This window comes from Amphiprion ocellaris, chromosome 3 (genome assembly GCF_022539595.1).
Source record: "Amphiprion ocellaris isolate individual 3 ecotype Okinawa chromosome 3, ASM2253959v1, whole genome shotgun sequence".
NCBI lineage: Eukaryota > Metazoa > Chordata > Actinopteri > Pomacentridae > Amphiprion > Amphiprion ocellaris.
In genome coordinates this window covers 37,451,022-37,472,289 of record NC_072768.1, presented here as the reverse complement: position 1 = coordinate 37,472,289, position 21,268 = coordinate 37,451,022, and the positions used below count along the sequence as shown (strand labels likewise).

At 35.7% G+C, this 21,268-nt stretch overlaps 1 protein-coding gene across 3 annotated transcripts in view; it reads right to left on the bottom strand.

Moving 5' to 3' along the window:
- Positions 1 to 4,048: 4,048 nt before the first annotated feature.
- Positions 4,049 to 21,268, bottom strand: part of kiaa0513 (KIAA0513 ortholog) — a 40,527-nt gene continuing 23,307 nt past the window's right edge. The window contains exons 3-12 of one of the 3 annotated variants that reach the window (XM_055009118.1): positions 20,976 to 21,075; positions 20,700 to 20,773; positions 19,187 to 19,257; positions 18,178 to 18,411; positions 18,014 to 18,086; positions 16,858 to 16,935; positions 16,679 to 16,708; positions 11,636 to 11,716; positions 9,928 to 10,022; positions 4,049 to 7,778 (exon numbers count right to left, since the gene is read on the bottom strand). In XM_055009118.1, coding sequence (XP_054865093.1) covers positions 7,729 to 7,778; positions 9,928 to 10,022; positions 11,636 to 11,716; positions 16,679 to 16,708; positions 16,858 to 16,935; positions 18,014 to 18,086; positions 18,178 to 18,411; positions 19,187 to 19,257; positions 20,700 to 20,773; positions 20,976 to 21,075 — 886 coding nt within the window. In that variant the 3' untranslated portion in view covers positions 4,049 to 7,728. The remainder of the gene's footprint in view (positions 7,779 to 9,927; positions 10,023 to 11,635; positions 11,717 to 16,678; positions 16,709 to 16,857; positions 16,936 to 18,013; positions 18,087 to 18,177; positions 18,412 to 19,186; positions 19,258 to 20,699; positions 20,774 to 20,975; positions 21,076 to 21,268) is intronic. The other 2 variants (XM_055009119.1, XM_055009120.1) reach the window with 2 other exon arrangements.

The following is a 21,268-nucleotide window of genomic DNA, read 5'->3' as shown; positions in this document are numbered from 1 at the left end:
GAGATTTTAATCTTCAGTTCAGTGACCAGAAATCATGAAATAGTCTTAAAATTAAAGTAAGGCCTTAAAATATTTTTCTAAAGATCACTCTTCTCTCATTTCTACCCTGGAATCCTGCTGTTCTGCACCTGATCCACTTCCTGTCTGACCAGCAGGGGATGTAGTTTCCAGCGAGGCCTCCAGGGGGCGCTGCTCGCTGCCAGATACAGCAGCCAAGACTCAACCTGGACAAAAATTAATAAATATACCTGAAAAATTAGATTTAATGAACACATCACAACGAAATATAACATTTGTAACTCTTTTTTATGTTTTATTATTATTATCTTATTATTCTGTTGGGTTTTTCTGGTATTTTTTGAGTCTTTGTTGTGAGTCTTTTGTATCTTTGTTTTTGGACAATTCTATTTTATTTTCAGTCATTTTGTGTCTCTTTTGTTGGATGTTTTGTCTCTGTAGTCTTTTTTTTGTCAATTTTTTTTTGTATTTTTTGGGTCTTTGGGGTCATTTTGTGTCTATTTTTAGCAACTTTTTGTCTCTTTCTGCTTGTGTTGTGTCACTTTGTAGACATTTTGTGTCGTTTCTTTCCTCTTTGTACTCATTTTGTGTCCCATGCTTTGTTTCTTTGTAATTATTTTTGTCCTTTTTTAGTCAGTTTTGTAGATTTTAGTCACTGTTTGTTCTTTTGTGATCATTTCGTGTTTCTCTTTAGTTTATTTTGACTTTCTGTGAAGGTATTTTTGTTGCTTTTAGCAACTTTGTCTCTTTCTACTTGTGTCTCTTTTTAACCATTTTTGTGTCTTTGTGTCATTTTTTCTCTTTGTACTCATTTTGTGTCCCATGTTTTGTTTCTTTGCAGTGATTTTGTCTTTTTGTAGTTGGTTTTGTCTATTTTAAGTTTTTCTTGGGTCTTTCTAGTCAATTTGTGTCTCATTTTGGATGTTTTGTGTTTCTCTGAAGTCATTCATTGTCCTTTAGTTGTTGCTTGTCTCATCTTGGATGTTTCCTCTCTTTGTAAGTGTTTTGTGTCTCTTTTAAATGTTTTTTTGTGTGTCTCCTTTATGTCTTTTTTTCTCTTTGTCTTCATTTTTGTGTTTCTGTGATGGATATTTTGTCGATTTTTACATATTTAGTGTCTCTTTTTAGTCTTTTTGTGTCCATTTTTAGTCATGTTTTCCTCCCTGAAGTCATTTTTGTCTCATTTTGGTTGTTTCATACTTTATTGTAGTCTTTTTTGTCCATGAGTTGTTGTCTTTATCTCTTTTTGACAGTTTTTTTTATTCTCTTTGCAGTCATTTTGTGTCTCTTATAGATGTTTTGTCTCTCTCTGCTTGTGTTGTTTCTCTTTTTAGCCATTTTTATGTGTCTGTTGTCATTTTTTTCTCTTTGCACTCATTTTGTGTTCCATGTTTTTCAAATATTTTGTCTTTTTGTAGTCAGTTTGGTCTATTTTTAGTGTCTTTATGATCACTTTGTCTCTTTAGTCATTTTGAGTTTCTGTACATGTATTTTTGTAGGTCTTCTTAGTAATTTTTTGTCTCTTTCTACTTAGTTGTGTCTCTTTTTAGCCATTTTTGTGGGCTCTTTGTACTCATTTTGTGTTCCATGTTTTGTTCCTTTGCAATTATTTTGTCTTTTTGTACTCGGTTTTTTCTATTTTTAGTGTCTTTGCGATCATTTGGTTTCTTTTTAGTCATTTTGACTTTCTGTGCAGGTATTTTTGTAGCTCTTCTTCATAATTTTTTGTCTCGTTGTAGTTAGAAATGCTAGCTGAAGCTCGTTGGCCAGCAGGTCCACAGATGTTGTGAGGATTTATTCAGGTTCATTGTGTCTCCAGGAGCTCCAGACCGACTCCATGATGCACAGATGAGGACTGTTAATGGATCAGACTATCTCCTGGTTCTCCTCACTGTGACTCTGAGTCCTGCAGCAGGATGGATCCGTCTGATCGGACCTGAAACCTCCTCGTTGCCGCCTGTTTGTGGGTCTGGTTTTAATTAGAGAGCAGGGTGTTGCTGGTGTGACGCTGCTGACTGGCCTTTCACAGCTCCTTACATGGTGACGGCTGTTTATTTATGTTTAAATGGCAGAATGTGGGCCAAACTCAGAGCCTGGAACAGTCCGTCAGCACTCACATATAGAGTCCACATTAACACACTCAGATACACACTCTCAGAGACGTGGAGGACGGGTTCTGCTAAATAACACTCATACACAACCACAGAGTCCAGAAAAAGCTTCATCATCACATTACATTCATTCTCATGTGTTCAGAGACACAAACATGGATGACACACTTTCTAAAACCCAGAATTACCGCCTCAAGTTGTTGATCCAGTCAAGCTGCAGCTTCATCCACGTCTGTTCAGTCACTTCATGTCTTCTCCTGGACATTTTCATTAGTTTGTTGTCATTTTGTGTCTTGTTGTCAGTTAGTTTTTGTCTTCTTGTGGATGTTTTGTGTTTTTTGTCATCATTTTGTATCTGTTCTTGACAGTTTCTTTTGTGTAATTGTTGTCATTTTGTGTCTCTTTTTAGATATTTTCTCTCTGTTGTTTTGTGTGTTGTCTTCAGTTTTTGTCTTTTTCTGGATGTTTTGTGTTTTTTGTGGTAACTTTGTGTGTCTTTGTAGTCAGTTTTTGTCTCCTTGTGGCCATTTTGATTAGTTTTGAGATGTTTTGTGTGTTTGTTGACATTTCTGTCACCTTGTGGTTTTGTGTCTTTTTTGTAACTTTTTGTCTCTTCCTACTTGTGCGTTGTTCTCTTTTTAGCCATTTTTTGTGTCATTTTTTTCCCTCTTTCTACTCATTTTCTGTCCCATGTTTTATATTTTTGCAATTATTTTGTCTTTCATTAGTCAGTTTTGTCTATTTTTAGTCACTGTCATTTTGCAGTCTGTTGTAGACATATTTTGTGTAATTGTGGTCATTTTTGTGATTTTTTAAAAAATATTTTCTGTTTGTTGTCATTTTGTGTCTTGGTAGAAGTCAGGTTTTGTCTTTTTGTGGATGTTTTGCAGGCATTTGTGTCTGTAGTCATTTTGAATCTGTTGTATACAGTTTCTTTTGTCTCATTGTGGTAATTTTGTGTCTCTTTATTGTTGGGTTTGTCTTTTTGCGGGTATTTTGCAAGTTTTGTGGACATTTTGCCCCGTTGCTCTTATTCTGTGTCCCTTTTTAAAGTCATTTTCGGTCTCTTTGTAGAGGTTTGTGTGTATTTTTTAGATGTTTTGTATCTTTGTGTTGTCATTTTGTGTCCCTTTGTAGTAGTTTGGTGTCTCTTGTAGTCATGTTATGTATGTTTGTGGTCATTTTGTATCTTTTTGTCTGCACATTCTCACCACTGAAACCTTAAAATTTTCCTTTAATCATAAATTTTACTTCAAACTAAATGTGATTAATGCAGTTAACAGGAGAGGAACCACCTTTAATCACAGATAAACTGGATGGAATGTCAACACTTCTTAAAAACCTGTCATTTTTATTTCTCTGTTTTGTTACATTATTTTACCCTTCATTTCTTGACTTTTATTCTACTTTCATGCCATCTTGTTGTATTTAATGTCATTGTTTTTTACGTCTTATTTTGTAATAATGGGAATTTATATTTCAAGGCACCTTTTATATTAAGGTGTCAATTTTTTTCATTTTATGTCATTTTCTAAGTATATTTATGTCATTTTTTGCTCATTTGCATAATTTTCCAATTGATATCGTCACGTTTTATTTAAACACATTATTCATTCTTTTCATGTTGCTTTTATTACAACACTTTATTTCCATTTATTTATTTTCATGGCACCTGAAAGCAAAAGTTTGACAATAATAATAATAATAATAATAATAATAAAAAATACCATTATTGAATACCATTTCATGACAATCACTTTCTTTGGTTTTCATTTTTCCCCCAATTACTTCCATTTTCTATTTCTTGTAATTAAAGATTTCATGTCTAATTTTGAACATTTTGAGGCCCAGATTCATGTAAACATGGAGATGTTGGGACTAAATGTGGTGCAAAAAAAGCCACAAGAACAACATACAGATCAACACTGAGTCAGAGGAGTGTTTAAAGATCATCGGGAAAAACACGGAATAATTCTGCAGAGTCTCAGAACATGTTTCAAAGGCGAGACGTGGAATCAGAGCTCATGCAAACAGATCAGTTAAAACATGTAGCTTCAGACAGCCCAAGGAATGATTTACATTTACATCTACACAAACACGGCACACAGCTGATGACACTACAGTCACACATTTAGGTCACGATGCAGCGACACATCTACTGGTTCTACGTTTACAATCAAAGACCCACAATTAACGCACAGCAGCACGTGATCGATTCTCACAACACGCAGAGAAAATGTACAATATTTACACAATAACTTCAGTCTGATTCAACCTGCCACGTTTGACAAAGTTTCACTGAGAAAGGCTTGGATTGGAAACACAACGCTGCCCCATAGTGGCAGAACTAAATAACACAACGACTAAACAAGTCAGTCACTCGTTTTTTACACGTTTGATGCTGTTTGCACATGCGAGATAGAGACACATGCAGCAGGATTCATGCTTGGGTACGCTGTTAGCATCAATAAACGACTATTTAAACCCGTCACTAAAAGCACAAACAGCCACACGGCGAAGCTAACCAGCAGGGGGCAGAGTTACAGAGTGCAGTAGTGTTTGTTCGGGCATCGGAGGGCAAAGACGAGGAGGTTCACTTCCATGGAAGGCACTTTGGATGGAGGAGGAGACGCTAATCTTCCCCAAGATCACAATAAAGTTTCTAACTTTAAAAAAAATGCAAAATCAGAATCAGTGAAATACAAAAATGTTGCAGGAATATGAATGGGATGGAAATATGTGAAGCTACAGCTAGAAGATAGCTTAGCTTAGCATAAAATCTTTTGTACAGAAATCCCTGTCATTTTCATATGTTGCTTTTTGTATAAATAAAAGGGCTAAGCTAGTCATTTACCACAGTTTTAGTCTCTGTGCTACGCTATGCTAAGCTAACCATCCCCTTCCTGTTGCTTCATCATAGAATAATTAAATTGTAAATATGTGGCTGGCTTAAAGTGGCAAAAATGTAATAGTTCGCTAACAACTGATGTTTCATATAAAGCTACAGCGAGAGGAAAGTTAGCTTAACTTAGCATAGCATAAATTTACTTCCACTGAAATTACTTGTCAGCTACATAAATTGCTTTTAGTACAAATTTTGTGTCACTCAGTGAGGTTCTGGTAGGTGGATTTATCACCTGTGAAAAAACCTAGGCTAGTCATTCATCCCTGTTTTAGTCTCTGTGCTATGCTAAGCTAACCATCCAGTAGCTGTTGCGTCATATTTAGTTTACAGACATGAGAATTATCCAAATACATTTTCCTCTCAAAAAACAAAACAAAATCTGTACATTTTAAATTTGTGGGAGGTTAAAAGTGGTGAAAATGGGATGGGAATGTGTGAAGCTAAAGCTAGAAGATGGTTAGCTTAGCTTAGCATAAACTAATTTATACAAAGTCCCTTGTCATTTTCATATGTTGCTTTCTGTGTAAAATAAACTGGAATTGTGTCCATCAGTGAAGTGGATTTATCACCTGTGACAGGGCTAAGCTAGCCATTTACCCCTGTTTTAGTCTCTGTGTTATGCTAAGCTAACCATCCCCTTGCTGCTCCTTCATCATAAAATGAATAAATGGTAAATATATGGCTGGGGTAAACCGGAAAAATGTAATGGAAATAGGTAGCCAACAACTGATGTTTCATATAAAGCTACAGCCAGAGGACGGTTAGCTTAGCTTAGCATAAATTTACTTCGACTGAAGTTATTTGGCACTTAATAAATTGCTTTTGGTTTAATTTAGTGTCAATCAGTGAGCTTCTGGTAGGTTGATGTTATTACCTGTGGACAAAGCAAGGCTATTAATTTACCCGTTTTGGTCTCTGTGCTATGCTAAGCTAACCATCAAGCAGCTGTCAATGTTCAGTTTACAGACATGAGAACGATTCAAAAAATGTTTTCCTTCCAAGAAACAATACAAAATCTGTAAAATTGAAATGTGTGGCAGGTTTAAAATGGCAACAATGGGACTAAAACATGTATAACGTGTTAATTACTTAGGTGCTGGTCGCAAGACATTTTATCACATTTGGACAAAACTAGGATGGATTTGTTCTCCATTTTCTAAACTTCATGCTAAGCTAAGCTATCGCCTTGTTTTTGTTTCATATTCGTTTTACAGCCATGAAAATGGTTCAAAGAATCATTATTCCCAAATAACAACATAAACTCACTAAACCGTAAACATGTGGCGACACAAAGCTAAAGATTGACTATCTTTGTGCCTCATATGAAGCTAAAGCCCGAGGATACTTAGCTTAGCATAGTAAGCATAGCAGAAGTAATTTGTCAGTTTTATATTTTGCATTTTGTATGGCTTAAACAAGCTAAATTTGTGTTGATAAAGGACCTTTAGAAATGCTTCTAGGTGAATTTGGTCAATTGTGGATGGTGCTAGGCTAGCTGTTTACCCCATTTCCAATTCTATGCTAGCTAAGCTAACCATCTTGTTGCTGTTCTTTAAAAAAAAAAAACTGTAAATGTGAGAGGCCAAAATGGTAAAATGGGATTCAAACATGTAAACAATAAACAGATTGATATCAATTTGCTTGATAAGAAGCTACAGTCAGAAGATAGTTAGCTTAGCAAAAAGTTCCTGACACTCTGAAGTCTTAATATGTTGTCACTGGCTAGCTTGTCCCCTGTTTCTATCTTTATGCTAAGCTAACTGCCCACTTCCTGTCGCTTTCTATTTGCTTTACAGGCATGAAGATGGTTCATTCAAGAGTTTTTACTCCTTAAAAAAATGTGTTTCATGTTTAAAACAGCAAAATGGGATTTAAATAATAAAACTACAACTAGAAGACAGTTTAACTTAGCTTAGCATAAAGTCACTAAAGACTGAAAAGGAAATTTAACACGCTATACCTTGTTTGTTTGATCCCTGCAAATACCGGTGATTATTTTAAATTAGCTTGTTAGTCGTTTACCCTGTTTCTGTCTTTGCTAAGCTAAGCTAACTGTCCCCTTGTTGTTGATTCATATTTATAGATAGGAGAAAGGTAGAAAGCTTTTAAAAAGAAAGCATGCACGGATGTTGTTTCTGACATTTTACATGCCAGTAATGAAGTTCTATGTTAGACTATGTCAGAACTGTGTTTTTGTATTTAATATGAAGCTACAGCGACAGAAAAACGAGCATAAGGGAGTTTTTAGGTATTAAAACTGAGCTGACGCCACCTCAACAGCAGGTAAAAGCACAATAAATTCTTATTGCCAGGTGGCAGAGTCACACCACACGTGTAATAAATATGTTCACCAAGGAAACACGGATTATACAGCATATAGGACGTGTAACATCATAGCTATAATGTGTAAAATCCACACTGAAGCTGCTCGGGGTTTATTTAAACTTCACTTTAAGCTGCTAGTTACTGTGGTGGTAAAGCAGGTTGTTACAGATGCTGGACTGATGGTGGCTTTGTATTATTATTATTATTATTATTGCTGATGTTTGCTACAGCTGTGGCACAGTTCAGTCCAGCAGGTTGGTTTTCAGCGGTGAACCACACAAATGCAGCAGTCGGAGGGTTGATGTTGCTCCGGAGGGAAACCGCTGATGTGTTTTCAGATTGTCATGTGTTGAAACGCAGCCTGTCAAGTCACTCTGCCGCCATTTTGTCTATGTGGTCTGTCAGCAACTTGTACTGTTCTGGAAATGGAAGAAACACACATATTCAATTTAAATCTATATTGTTATGTAACATGAACCATAATCACATAAATAACATGCTGCTAAAAAGAAACATTTTGCATCTGGAACATGAGCTAACAGCATATATTGAGCCAACCAGAGTAAAATGGCGCTAACAGAAGCTAACTAGAGCCAACTGATTCTAACAAAAGTAAATAGCAGCAAACAGGAGCTAACAGGAGGTACATATGCTGATGCTAACAGATGCTAATAGACGCTAACAGAGAAAAAGATGTGCCAGTTGAAGCTAAAAGGCACTAACAGGCGCTAATCAGAGAGCTCAGTGGAGCAAAGAAAAGCTAATATGAGCTAACAGGAGCTAACTAGAGCCAATTAGAGCTAACTGGGTCTAAAAGAAGCAAACACAAGATATCTCAAGTTACCGGGAGCTATATGTACCGCATAATGTTAATAGGAAGTAATTCAGGAGCAAACAGGAGGTTCCTGGAGGGAACAGAAGCTAACAGACGCCAACAGAGAAAAAGAGGGGCCAATTGCAGCTAAAAGGCCCCAACAGAAACTAAATAGAGAGAAGAATGGAGCAAACAAAAGCTAATATGAGCTAACAGGAGCTAACTAGAGCCAATTAGAGCTAATTGAAACTAACACAAGCTAACAGGAGATCTGGAGCTAACAGGTGCTATATGTACTGCACAATGCTAATAGGAAGTAATTTAGGAGCTAACAGGAGGTACCTGGAGAGAACAGATGCTAACAAACGCTAACAGAGAAAAAGATGTGCCAACTGGAGCTAAAAGGCCCTAACAGGCGCTAATAAGAGAGCTCAATGAAGCAAACAAAAGCTAATATGAGCTAACTAGAGCCAACTAGAGCCAAGTGAAAATAACAAAAGCTAACAGGAGATATCTAGAGCTAGCAGAAGAGAACTGGGCCTAAAAGAAGCCAACACAAGCTAACAGGAGATAACCAGAGCCAAATGGAGGTAGAAGACACTAACATGACATAACCTGGGGCTAACTGGACCTAACAAAAGCTAATAGTAGGAAGCAGAAGCTAACAGGAGATATCTGGAGCTAACATGACCTGTATGTTCCACACAAGAGCTAATAGAATGAATCTACAGCTAACAGAACCTAATTGGCCCTAACAGGCACTAATGGGAGCCACCAGAAGCTAATTAAAGCAAACAGGAGCTAACTAGAGTCAACCATAGCTAACAAACTCAAATAGCAGCAAACAGGATTTTACAAGAGCCAATGGGAGATCACAGTGGCTGACAAATGCGAACAGGAGCTAATAGGAGGTAGCTGGAGGGAATAGATGCTAATAGATGCTAACAGAAAAAAAGATTTACCAATTGGAGCTAAAAGGCTCTAACAAAAGGAGCTAATCAGAGAGCTGAATGGCGCAAACAACAGCTAATATGAGCTAATAGGAGCTAACCAGAGCCAACTAGAGCTAATTAATAAAAGTTAATGGGGCTAATAGGAGATATCTGGAGCAATCAGGAATAAGCCTAAAAGAAGCCAACACAATTTAACAAGGCCCAAATGGAGGTAAAAGGCACAAAAAGGAGCTAATCAAAACAACCTGGGGCTAACTGGAGCAAACAAAAGCTAATAGGTGCTAGCACAAGCTAACAGGGGATATCTGGGAGTTATATAGGAAGTATCCAGAGCTACCATAAGCTAATTGGAGGTGACACGCACCAACTGGAGCTACCAAAAGCTAATAATAGCTAACAGGCGCTAACTAGAGTCAAATTGAGCTAAGTGAAGCTAACAAATCCTAGTAAAAGTTAACAGGAGATACCTGGAACTAACAGAAGCAATTAGGAGCTAATATGAGATGTTTGGAGCTAACAGAGTAAAACAAAATGGATTGAAACAAAGCTTTGTACTAAAATATGACCAAGGTAAGTAGAAATTAAGGCCAGTTTTTCTTCCTACATAAGTCTATATGTGTTGTTTCATGGTTTGGTGAAAAAAATAATGAATGTGTATCCAAATTTTTGACTCGTCTTTGTCCTGTAAAGAACCTGCAGCCTGTAAAATCTGAGTCAGTCTGGCTATTGTGTTAAAACTGAACTCCATTAGGTGTTTTACCTCTAAAATACAGATTAAATGAACAAACAGAGCAGCGTTACCTTCATTCAGGTTCCCAATAACCGCCTGCTTCTTCAGGAAGTCATTACAGAGTTTCTTACTGAGGCCAAACGCCAACATGTTGTGAGTAAACGTCCTAAAAACACAACAGAAAATATATCAAACACACTATAAATATTCTGTTTTGACCACCTTGAGTCCTCACTAAACACAGACACGTGCTTGTTCCATTGAGTTTTTCTCATAATTCAACTCACCCATTTAATCTATTTGTTCATATATATACAGGGTGTCCCTAAAGTCTGGACACATTAGCAAAAATATATATTTTCAAGAAGTAAAATTTTTCACAACATTTTATTGAATAAATACAATTTTTCATGTATTGAATTTAATATATATTTGATAATTAATCAAATATACATTTAATATAATAACCATATTTAATGTGTGGAGGCAAAATAAAAAAATACAGTTGATCAGATTTCTTGTATCCAGACTTTAGGGACACTTTGTATATGTAATATTACAGATTCTGAATCATTGATATGATAGGAAACAGCAGTGAAAATTTCAGGTTTTTATCTTTAATAGTTTCTGAGATATTGCTCTTCAAACAGCCTCAGAAAGTCCCAGAAAGTACTTGATATATAAAGATAAAATTTCACATAACATAAACTCAATAAACTGTAAATGCGTGGCAGCATAAAGCTAAAGATTGACTATCTCTCTGCCTCATATGAATCTAAAGCCAGAACATGCTTAGCGTAGATTAGCATAAAGTCAACTACATTGAAGTAGTTTGTCAGTTTTATATTTTGCATTTTTGTAGGATTTAAACAAGCTGAATTTGTGGTGGTGAAAGACCTTTGGAAGTGTTTGTAGATGAATTTTGTCAAATGTGGATGAAGCTAGACGAGATGTTTACCCCATTTCCAATTCTATGCTAGCTAAGCTAACCATCTTGCTACTTTTATTGTTCTTTTCAAAAAAACATAAAAATGTAAAATGTGATCAGCCAAAATGATTAAATGGGATCCAAACATGTAAAAAATAAACACTGAAGTTTGATATGAAGCTACAGCCAGAAGATAGTTAGCTTAGCTTAGCAAAAAGTTCCTTACTCTGAAGTCTCAATATGTTTTGTCACTAGCTTGCTTACCCCCGTTTCTATCTTTATGCTAAGCTAACTGCCCACTTCCTGTCGCTTCATATTTGGCTTACAGGCATGAAGATGATTCATACGAGAATTCTTACTCCTAAAAAAATGTGTGCCAAGTTTAAAACAGTAAAAATGGTATAGAAATAATAAAACTATAGCTAGAAGACAGTTTAGCTTAGCTTAGCATAAAGTCACAAAGGAAACCCTAAGATAAGATAAGCAAATCAAAGATGGTGGTTTTGGTGTAATGAGGATGCTTCTCTTCGTGCACAATAAAACACAGAAGTTTAAATGTGTTAGCATGGAGTTAGCTTTAGCTGCTAAATATTTCTTTGCCAATTTCAGTGGAGTCACCCGGTAATAAGAGGAGTAAAGTGAAGCAGACATTAATGAGACTATCAGATATTAGAGGAAACAGCAACAGATGGACTCCCAGCATGAGTAGGTGATGTATTAATCATGAGTGAATCCATTAATTACAGTTTATAAATGATGTCTTATCAGTGTTTTACCACTAGGTGACCTCCTGCAACCTGCTCACCCTCTCCAGGCCTAGTTTCTCTGTTTAACAGACATCTTTTTCCTACCCCAGCTGGCCGAAGGCGATGTTCTCATCGATTTTGGAGCTGTCGTCTCTCTCCTCCTGGGTCATATGACACCACTTCTCCCTGCAGCACAGAGACAGTCGGAGTCAGCCTTTAATTCCTCCTGACCTTCAGCTCCTCCACACAAACACACTAGGGCTGGATGTCAACAAATATCAGCCGTCAGCGCCACCGGGCCGACCGCAGGCGGGACCACGGCGGCACAAAGAGCCGCAGAACGCTGCAACGTTTCAACTGATCGGCGAGGCTGGAAAACAGCTCGATAAATATTTTAAAAGTCAGTGACATCCATCCCTGAGGCTGTTTGTGTGACGGGGAGAGATTCCATCACACAAAAAACACATGAGATGAGCACATTAACCAGCCATCAGCAACCAAATACAACAAATGATTCGTTCACAAGGAATCATCTCGTTAACAAGCACATGGAAAGCACTGATTTACTGGAAAACAACCTGGAAATGTTTTCATGCCATCAACGACATGAAAACATTATTATTAGTAATTGTAGTAGTATTATCAGTAATGAGGTGGTGGATGTTGTGGATCATTTCCTGCTTTTATATCAGGCTGTCTGGCTTAAAAATAGACTGATTAAATAGATTCTGTATTAGTTTGTGAAGGTAAATAGGCTTTTTGTTATTAATGGAGTACCCCAGGGTTCCATACTGGGTCCTCTGTTATTCTCTCTTTAAATGATTCTCTCTTAAATAATGAAGATGTTTATACTTATTGATGATATCACTGTGTAGCTTTTATCACAGAGAGTTTTCATAAACTACACTTTAATATTTTAGAATCTCAACCAAAACTTGTTTTGAATGTAAACAAAAATTAACCGTCTGAACTCCAATTTTATGTATAATTTGACTCGTCATTGAAAAAGCAGGCCACATCTCAAAGGTTTAATTATTACTATTATCATTATTATTATCATTATTATTATCATTATTATTATCATTATTATTATTATTATTATTATTATTATTAATAATAATAATAATAATAATAATGATAATAATGATGATAATACATTTCCCTTTTATGTCAATGTCTGTGTATAAAATTGTCAAAATAATTTGTGAAGTAATTCTAAAAAACACAAAACCTCAAGTCATTTTCATTAAACGTTATTTCAAAATAGCACTTTATGTTTAAAATTATATTTAAAATCACATCTTGAAATAAAAATGTCACCGTAAAATAAAAAATGACATTATGAAAGTAAAACAACTTCAACAAACTAAATGATACAAAATAAAGTAAAGCCAATGTGAAATTCGATCATTCTATATTATCATTAAAAAAAAAAATGACATTATCAAATCAAACATGTTAACTGTTTAAAATGATGAAATAAAAGCTCACTTTAAAAAAATTATGATATAAATAATAAAAATGTGAAATTAAACTGAAATAACATTTGCATTTTAACAATTTCTTCAATTATTTTGGAAAAGACTATATTTTCCAAAAACTAATGTGTTTATTTATTTCATAATTATGTATTAATCTTTTTAATAATATTATTTCTTTACTTTTTACTGCTGCTTTTATTTTGCTCTTGTTCTATTCATTTTCTTTTTGGTTTGTAAAAATATTATTCTTTGTGTGCAACATGTTTAATTGTCCGGTTTTTGTTTTATCACTGCATTTTTAGCATTTTATCTGTTTAAGCAGCTCAGCATTGCATGTAAAGATATAAATGTGTAAACTTTACATTTTTTTTAATTTAATTTTGATTTAAATTTTTACTCAAAAAGCAAAAAAAATGCAGAAAATCAGGCAGATGACAAAAAATTGAATAAAGTATTTTGTGTATTTAATGTTTAATTTAACCCTCCTGTTGTCCTCCTTTACAGGCACCAAAAAATATTGTTTCCTTGTCTGAAAGAAATCCAAAAAAATCAGCAAAAAAATTCCCCAAATTTCTGAAAATTCGCAAAACCTTCAGGAAGAAAATTCCAATAATTCCTTGAAAATTTCCCTTAAAAGTATTATTTTAAAAAAAAAAAAATAAATTTCCAAATTTGGCAAGAAAATTCTTGCAAATATTTTCAAAAAATGGGTAAAAATCTTCCAAAAAAATCCTAAAAATATCTGAAATGATTACATATATATCAGTAAAACTTCTAATATGTTCTTTAAGAATATTCAAAAAAAAAAATCAACCAAAATCCAGTGAATTTCACTGGATTTTGGTTGATTTTTATGTGAATGTTCTTAAGAAACATTTTTAACATTTCTTTTTTTCCACCAAAAAATGTTCAAAGATTTCCCAACAACGTGTGAAAATATTTTTTTCCCCACATTTTCAAACTTTAAAACGGGTCAATTTTGACCCGCAGGACGACATGAGGGCTAAACAGCAAATATAAAAATGTAACATAAATAAAGAAATTGAGGTGAATTTTGATATTTTGTCAGCTATAATTGAGAGTAAACTGTTTTCTACCATTATGTCAGTTTGTATAGTGATGCATGGTTTAAATATACCTTTAATTTATGATCTAAAACTGCATTTGTAAAGGCAGGAGTGAAAAGAAAAAGTGAAGCAGCTCATGAGTTTGGTTATTAACATCTCAGCATCCAGTCTGCAGTGGAATCACAGTAAAGACAGTAAATCATGCAGATGGATTAAAAACATGCTGTGAATGTGCAGCGAGCTGTGAAGAGGCACCTCCAGACAGAAACAAAACCTCTGCACGTTACACAAACCATGGCTGCAAAAGAACCACGAGAATCACACGACGACATGCCGACAGAAGCCAAACACAGAAAGCAGCAAGTGTAAAACTCATAATCCAATTAGAATTACAAGCAACGCGACATCTGACTCCCTCTCCTGCTGCGATTGAGCAGATTACATCTTTTAATTTAAACACAGCAGCAGCAGCAGCAGCAGCAGCTTCACTACTACAGCCTCCTCCTCTCTGATGAATCAGACCTGGACCCTCCACCTCAGGGCCGAACACCAAGCTGCTCCCTCTTTAACCCTCGTCAGCAGCCATTTTCTGCCTCCTCTGAGCTTTATTTCTTCTCTACACTCCTCAGATTCTCCTCCAGTCTGTGATTCATCCCTGTTAGACCAGAATAATCAGCCTGAACCAAAACACTGATCCATGTTCAAAACCTACAAACAGATTAAATTTGATTATTTGTTTATGTGACGGGATGAATTTGAAACGTGACGGACGAAACATCAAAAGCGCGACACAAGGAAGAGCTGAAATTTGTAAAACCACCGACTTGTTCAGTGTAAAATCAATCAAACCCAGCAGAAAACTTCACTGAAATGTCTGTTTATTTATGTTTTAATGGACTTTTTCCAGTGCAGCTGTTAGACACACAACATTTTAGGAGGAAAACCACATTTTAATTGAATTCAGAGTCATTTTTGCACAAATCTGAGTAACTTTCATGACATTTTGACAATTTTTAAAAATAATTTAGGATATTTTTAAAAGACTTTTGTGTTTCTGGACAAAATTTGGGCCTATTTTCATTTAATCTGGATAACTTTCATTTCATTTTGGAAATTTTTGGAGTCATTTGTGACATTTTCAACAATTTTCAAGTCTTTTTTGGGTAATTTTCATGTAATTTTGAACAATTTTAAAGTCACTTTTGTAAGACTGTTGTCATTCTGGATAGATTTTGAGAAATTTTGGGCCAATTTTTATTTAATCTGGATGACTTTCATGTAGTTTTGACAAAATTTTGATGGATAAAACATACAGCTGAGTTCTGTTTAAAAAAAAAACTGTGGGCAAATTAATTTTACATCGACTCCAGATGTCACATCTAGAGTTCAAGTCGTTTTTAACAGAATTGAGTAATTTTGCACAACTTTTGTGTCATTTTTAACATTTTTTGAGTAATTTGCAACTTTTTAAACAATTTTCAAATTATTTTGGATAAAATTTCAGGTCCTCTTGAAGGTTTTTTTTGGAAATAATTTTGTGAAATACGGAGTCATTTTGGAAGGCTTCTGTCATTTTTTGGACAAATAATTTTGGACATCTTTGGATAGTTGGATGTGTTTGCTTCTTCAGTTTGGTCAAAATTACTCTAAAATTACTCCAAATTTACTCCAAATTCTCCAAAACTGGTCAATCAAGACAAAAAAATTGTCCAAAGTACCTTAAAATGCCTCAAAGCCTTTTCAAAATAACACAAAGTTGTCTAAAATTAAATGCTGTAAAGCCTTTCCAAGTAGATTTTTTAACAAATTCTCTAAAACAATTCAAAATTTGAACAAACCGACACGAAACCATCCAGATTTCTTTTAAAATCTGTCCTGAATGAGGTAAAAATGACTCAAAACCTTTGCAACAAGTTCTTTAATTAGCTTTGAACATCGATATTATGGGATGTATCATAGTTTTAAAAGGCAAACGCAACAGAATTGCAACCAATGGAAGTAACAAACTGCAACAATAGCTGCAATTTCAGAATCAGTCAGTTTTTGTGGCAAGTAGTAAACATATGAGGAATCTGATGTGGTTTTTTGGTGAAATTTTTTAAATTAGGATACAAAAATATAAAAGGAATCAAGAGTTACGAGTCAAATCCAAGGAATTTTAAGTATTTCAAGTAACAAAAAAGCAACAAAAATTTTCAAAATGTGCAGGAATGTGCAAGTTTATGTTGTAGACGGTATGAAGAAGTCGAGTTGTGCAAAGAGATTTAGGATAACCGTTGAAATGAATCACGTCTGACTCACGGTTTAAACTGTCATGTCAGTAGTTTTGCAAAATCCTGTCGTCCTCCTTTTGTAAAATCACACGTTGTAACGTTCCATCATGTTTTATAAAGAGAAAAATAGACAGATTGCAACATCTGTCAGGAAAATCTACTAAACTTGACATTTTACAAGCAGATAAACGCTCCTTTTCTATATAAATCCAGATATTGTGATGCTCTCTGCCTCCTTCAGATGGAGTCATTCTGTCTGTTAAACATCTGTCCTCCTCCTCCATCCATCTTTACTTTTCTCTTTCGGGGACAAACAGAGCGACAGACCTCTCGTCTTTCTCTTCGTCCTGCATCCTTCTGCCCGGCAGCGAGGCACAAGGAGGAGACAAAGGGTTAACATGCAGAAAGAGGAGAACAGCAACAAGAGAAGAAGAAGAAGAAGAAGAACCGGCAGAACATCACTGCAACCTTTATTCACGTTTCACAGAGCGACTGCCGTTCATCACCTGGTGGTCGGAGATCTCTTCTTCCTCTCGCAGTGGACGGCGTCGAAGAACGCAGCGTTCCAGAACCTCAGCGTGTGCCTGCAGAGAACCACAACACGTCACAAAACGAAAGCCGGACCGAACCGGAGACTCCTGCAGGCCAAACCAGACGCCACAAAATGATTCACGCCGAGGCTGTGATGCATGTTTAATGTGGACGGTCAGTTCCAACATCTGCGGCTCCCAGAAAAAAGTGAAAGTGGAGCAACGACACAATCTGAACTGAATTGATGGAAAGATTTTAGGTTTCTGTACTCTAAAAAACAACCGAGTTTACGGCTTTTTATCCAACATCTGCACTCAAAACACAGACATCCTCAGAAAAGCACTGTTCTAAAGGCAGAAAAGAGCAAAATTTACTGCATAAAAGCACAAATAAACTCCCAATCAGTATCTAAAAGACCAGTTAAAAAATTGCAAAAAATTGCATTAGCACTGTTGGATCTTCAGAAGGTTCTCAGTAGAGCTTCAAAATGCAAAAAGAAGACATAGGGAGCAGGTAATTTATTGAAAACTGCATTTAAACTCAAACATGCTTTTGTCAGCTGATCAAAAGTTTAAGACCACAGCCTTTAAAAGCCAAAATCTGCACAAAAATTTGGATTCCATGTCATTTCCTGTCAGGTATTCACACCGTCACGACCTCCTGATGACAAAGGCAAGAAACCTTTCTGTCTTTGAAGGTGGTACGATTATTGAGCTGCATGAGCCAGGCCTCACGCAGCATATATATATATAACATTTTTAGCTCTTATTGACTCTTAGAGTGAAAAATAAAGGTTTTACAGTTGGTGGAATATCGGAGATGATTTTGATCAGATTTATCACACAACTGGTTTGTGTTATATCAAAGCAAGACCAGATGTTTTGATCAACAAATCTGCAAAATTTCAGGACTCCAGCTACATTATTTCTCAAATTACAGCACTTCAGAACATCGATCCACGGCATGATACCGCCACCACCATGCTCAGCAAAAATGAACACAAATTTCTAACTCTAAAACCAATGTTACCTGTAAGCCCAGATTTAACATGTTTTACTTTAAAAAAATCTGACAAATATGAGTGAAGTTTTTAAAAAAACATTTTGGCGGATTGAGGTAATGAGTTCTGACCAGATGGGCTGCTGCTTCAGGTGAGTGTACAGGTAAACCTTCTCTCCTTTCTTTTCCTCTGGAGCCTCCGACACTAGAGACAAACAGGAAACATGACGTGGTTAACTCATTTCCACTTTCCACATTTATTAACAAGTATAAACAGCAGGAAGCAGAAGAAATACCAGGAGATTTGGGCTTGGTCTCCGCTGGACCCTCTCCAGCCATCGAGCTCCTCAGTTTGCTCTCCAGACCTCCGAAGAATCCTTTGACGTCGGTCTTGGACGTGTTTTTGAGAAGGCGTTCGGCGGCGTCCTTCTTCCCCGTCAGCCAGGAGTTGGCCTTGTTCAGGTAGGAGTCCAGACCGGGTGGAGGAGCGCCGCGATCCAGCAGCTCGGAGGGCGACGGCGGGGATTTACCTGCAGGTCAGAGCTCAGAATGAAGACGTTTTATGGGCTTATAGGAATCTACCAGCAGCTACCTGTAGCCGGTGAATCTCACAGGTGAGTCACCATGTGGTGTTCAGGAAAAAAAAAAACCTCATCCAGCTGCAGCTCAGTCAGCTGGAAGTGAAAACAGTAATTAGTCCATCAGCCTCCAGTGTTCAAAACAAAGAGAAACATGCAGCTGGTTTTATTTTTAGCATGTTTTCCTGCAGTTTGCAAGATCTTTAAATGTGGCACTTTTGGATGGTCCAAAATTGAGGCTAAAATCTCAAAAGGTCGATTTGTTTTCAGAGGATTAATTTAATCTAAATTTTAATTGATTAATGCTCTGTGTGGCTGCCTGTTCTTCTTGGGATCCTGCTTTAGTTTATTCTGTCACACCACATTCTTGCTGTTAAAGCTACTTTATTAATTAAGTTGTTTTATTATTCAAGCCGAGCTACTTTTAGAGCAGGTTAACTACGTGGGTAAATGGATTCTTAGCGTTCACAGAGGCGCCTGCAGACGGATGTTGATGCATGGAACGTGTCGCAGTGGTACAACAATCACTCAGCACTTCCTGCCTGCATCAGCACAAACTGATATTTGTGGTGCAAGAAAAAAACCCACGAAGCCAAAGCGACGGCGGTAAACGTCCCTGAATCAGCAGCGAGCCGCTGCTTTTCATCTGCAGTTGAGAGCCGGTTTCTCCTTTAATCAGAGCAGCAGAAGATCAGAAAGTCGATCCGTTCACTGGATCAGATCTTACCGATGTAGTAGTAGGTGAAGCACATGGTCATGAGGTTTTTGGCCGGACTGTAGTCGTCCATCTGGTAACACCTGTGAACACAACGTCTCTTTAAAAGGTGAAATCACTGCTTCTAGCTGTCGACAAACATTAAGAAAAGACTAAAACCACAAGGAGACGATTATAAAAATAGTATTTATGAGCAGCCAGAGCCAGAAATTATCGTTTTCCTGCAAAATAAATATTAAAAACACATCAGAGAGCTGCACTGTGACACAAAAGAGCTCCAATATTAAAAAATAACACACTAAATATGCAGGAGGTATTATATAACAAATAAAATTAATGAGGCATTTTTACATATTTTAGAAAATAAACAAAAATCTCAAAAAAGGGCTTTTTGATTGAGTTTTTAATAGATTTTTATTTAATTTTTTAAAATAAATTGTAGAAAATATTAAAAGAAATATTAAAACGTTTTAAATAAATATCTGTTTTTATTAAATCAACACAGAGAGGACACACATATATAGAATTTTCTGCAATAAATTGGATTCCTGGGAGATTTAATTCCAAGGAAAGGGTGAGTGTGTTGCCTTCTATTCATTTTTTAAAAATACGTTTATAAATAAAACAATTATTTTAATTAAGGAAATTACATAAATTTGACTTAATATTTTAAAATATTAAATTAAAAATTTTAATTCATTTAGATGTTTCCTGCAATGCCACTTAAAATTTTTTCAAAACACATCAAAAAGTTACAATACAGAGTTCCAAAATTAAAAAAAATAACAAGGAAAGTGCATAAAATATGCACATAAGGTATTGTATAACAACAAATTAAATTGATGAGGCCTTTTTGTACATTTTAGCAAATATATAAATGTCTGAAGGAAGGGCCTTTTGACTGGGCTTTTAATAGAATTTTAATTTAACTTTTTAAAAATAAATTATAGAGAATATTAAAAGAAAAAGATATTATTTTCATATAAAGTTGTATATTCTACTTTTCCTCAATAGCTGAATTTATCAAAATACCAAATATTTCACGTCATACTTTATTTTCATATTTTATGTCACTTAAAATATAAGTAAGATTAAAAAACTATAAAGTTGGCGCAGTGACGCTCTGCTCCCAGCGCTCCTGGAACACCCTCTAGTAGTTCCGTTATGTACATCTATTAACAACCATCTGTTTTATCTTTAAAACTGTGTCAAAACACCGAAATTTCAAATTAAATTTAATTTTAGGGAAGAAGAAGAAGTGAGAGAGAGAAAAATCCAGCAAAAAGTTAATATTTTGGAGCAGATTTCACTGTGATGAATTTTTTAAAAATAAAAACAAATGTAGGGGAAAAGAGAAAACCTTAAAGTCTGTATTTATGACCGCTTTTTACAGATTTACATCTTCAAAAGGAACCAGTTGTTTTTAGAGTTTTCTTTACAGGTGTTTTGCAAACAATAACACACTTACAGATTATTTCTGGTCTTATATTAGAGCATTTAATTTGTAAAATACAAATATACTCACTCAAACAGAACAACAGCGAAGGACTGAACCAGTCTGTAGAAAGTAGCTTCACTCACACACTTGGAGTGGCAGCGCTGCGACAAAAACACAACAAAAATCATCAGTTAACATCTTTTCACATGAACATGTGCTTTTATACTGCCAGTTAAAATTTTAACTTGTGAACCAGATGTTCAAATGTTTGGGAACTCTGACTGTGTTTCTCCTTCAACCTCTAACTCTCTGCTTTCATAAGATTTTCTTCTTTAAGGTCACATCCGGCCGTTTTCGACTCACTTGAGCGCTGACGTATTTGGCGAACCACTCCCTGCCTTTGCCGTTCTCTCCGCTGCAGAGTTCTCCAAACCGAGCCTTTTCCTCCTGGTCAAAGTCCTCCCTGAGAAAACAGAATCTGTGAAAACTCAACCTGTCCACAGCTGGAGCACTTCTGGAGGTGGACTCAGGTGAACTCCAACCATTCAGTCAGTCAAACAGCTTAAATTTACATTAATGAGCCGTTTAGGAAGTTTGAAATGACAGAAAATGGTCAAAAAGGTGCAAGAAATCTAAAATTTGGTAGAATTTTATTT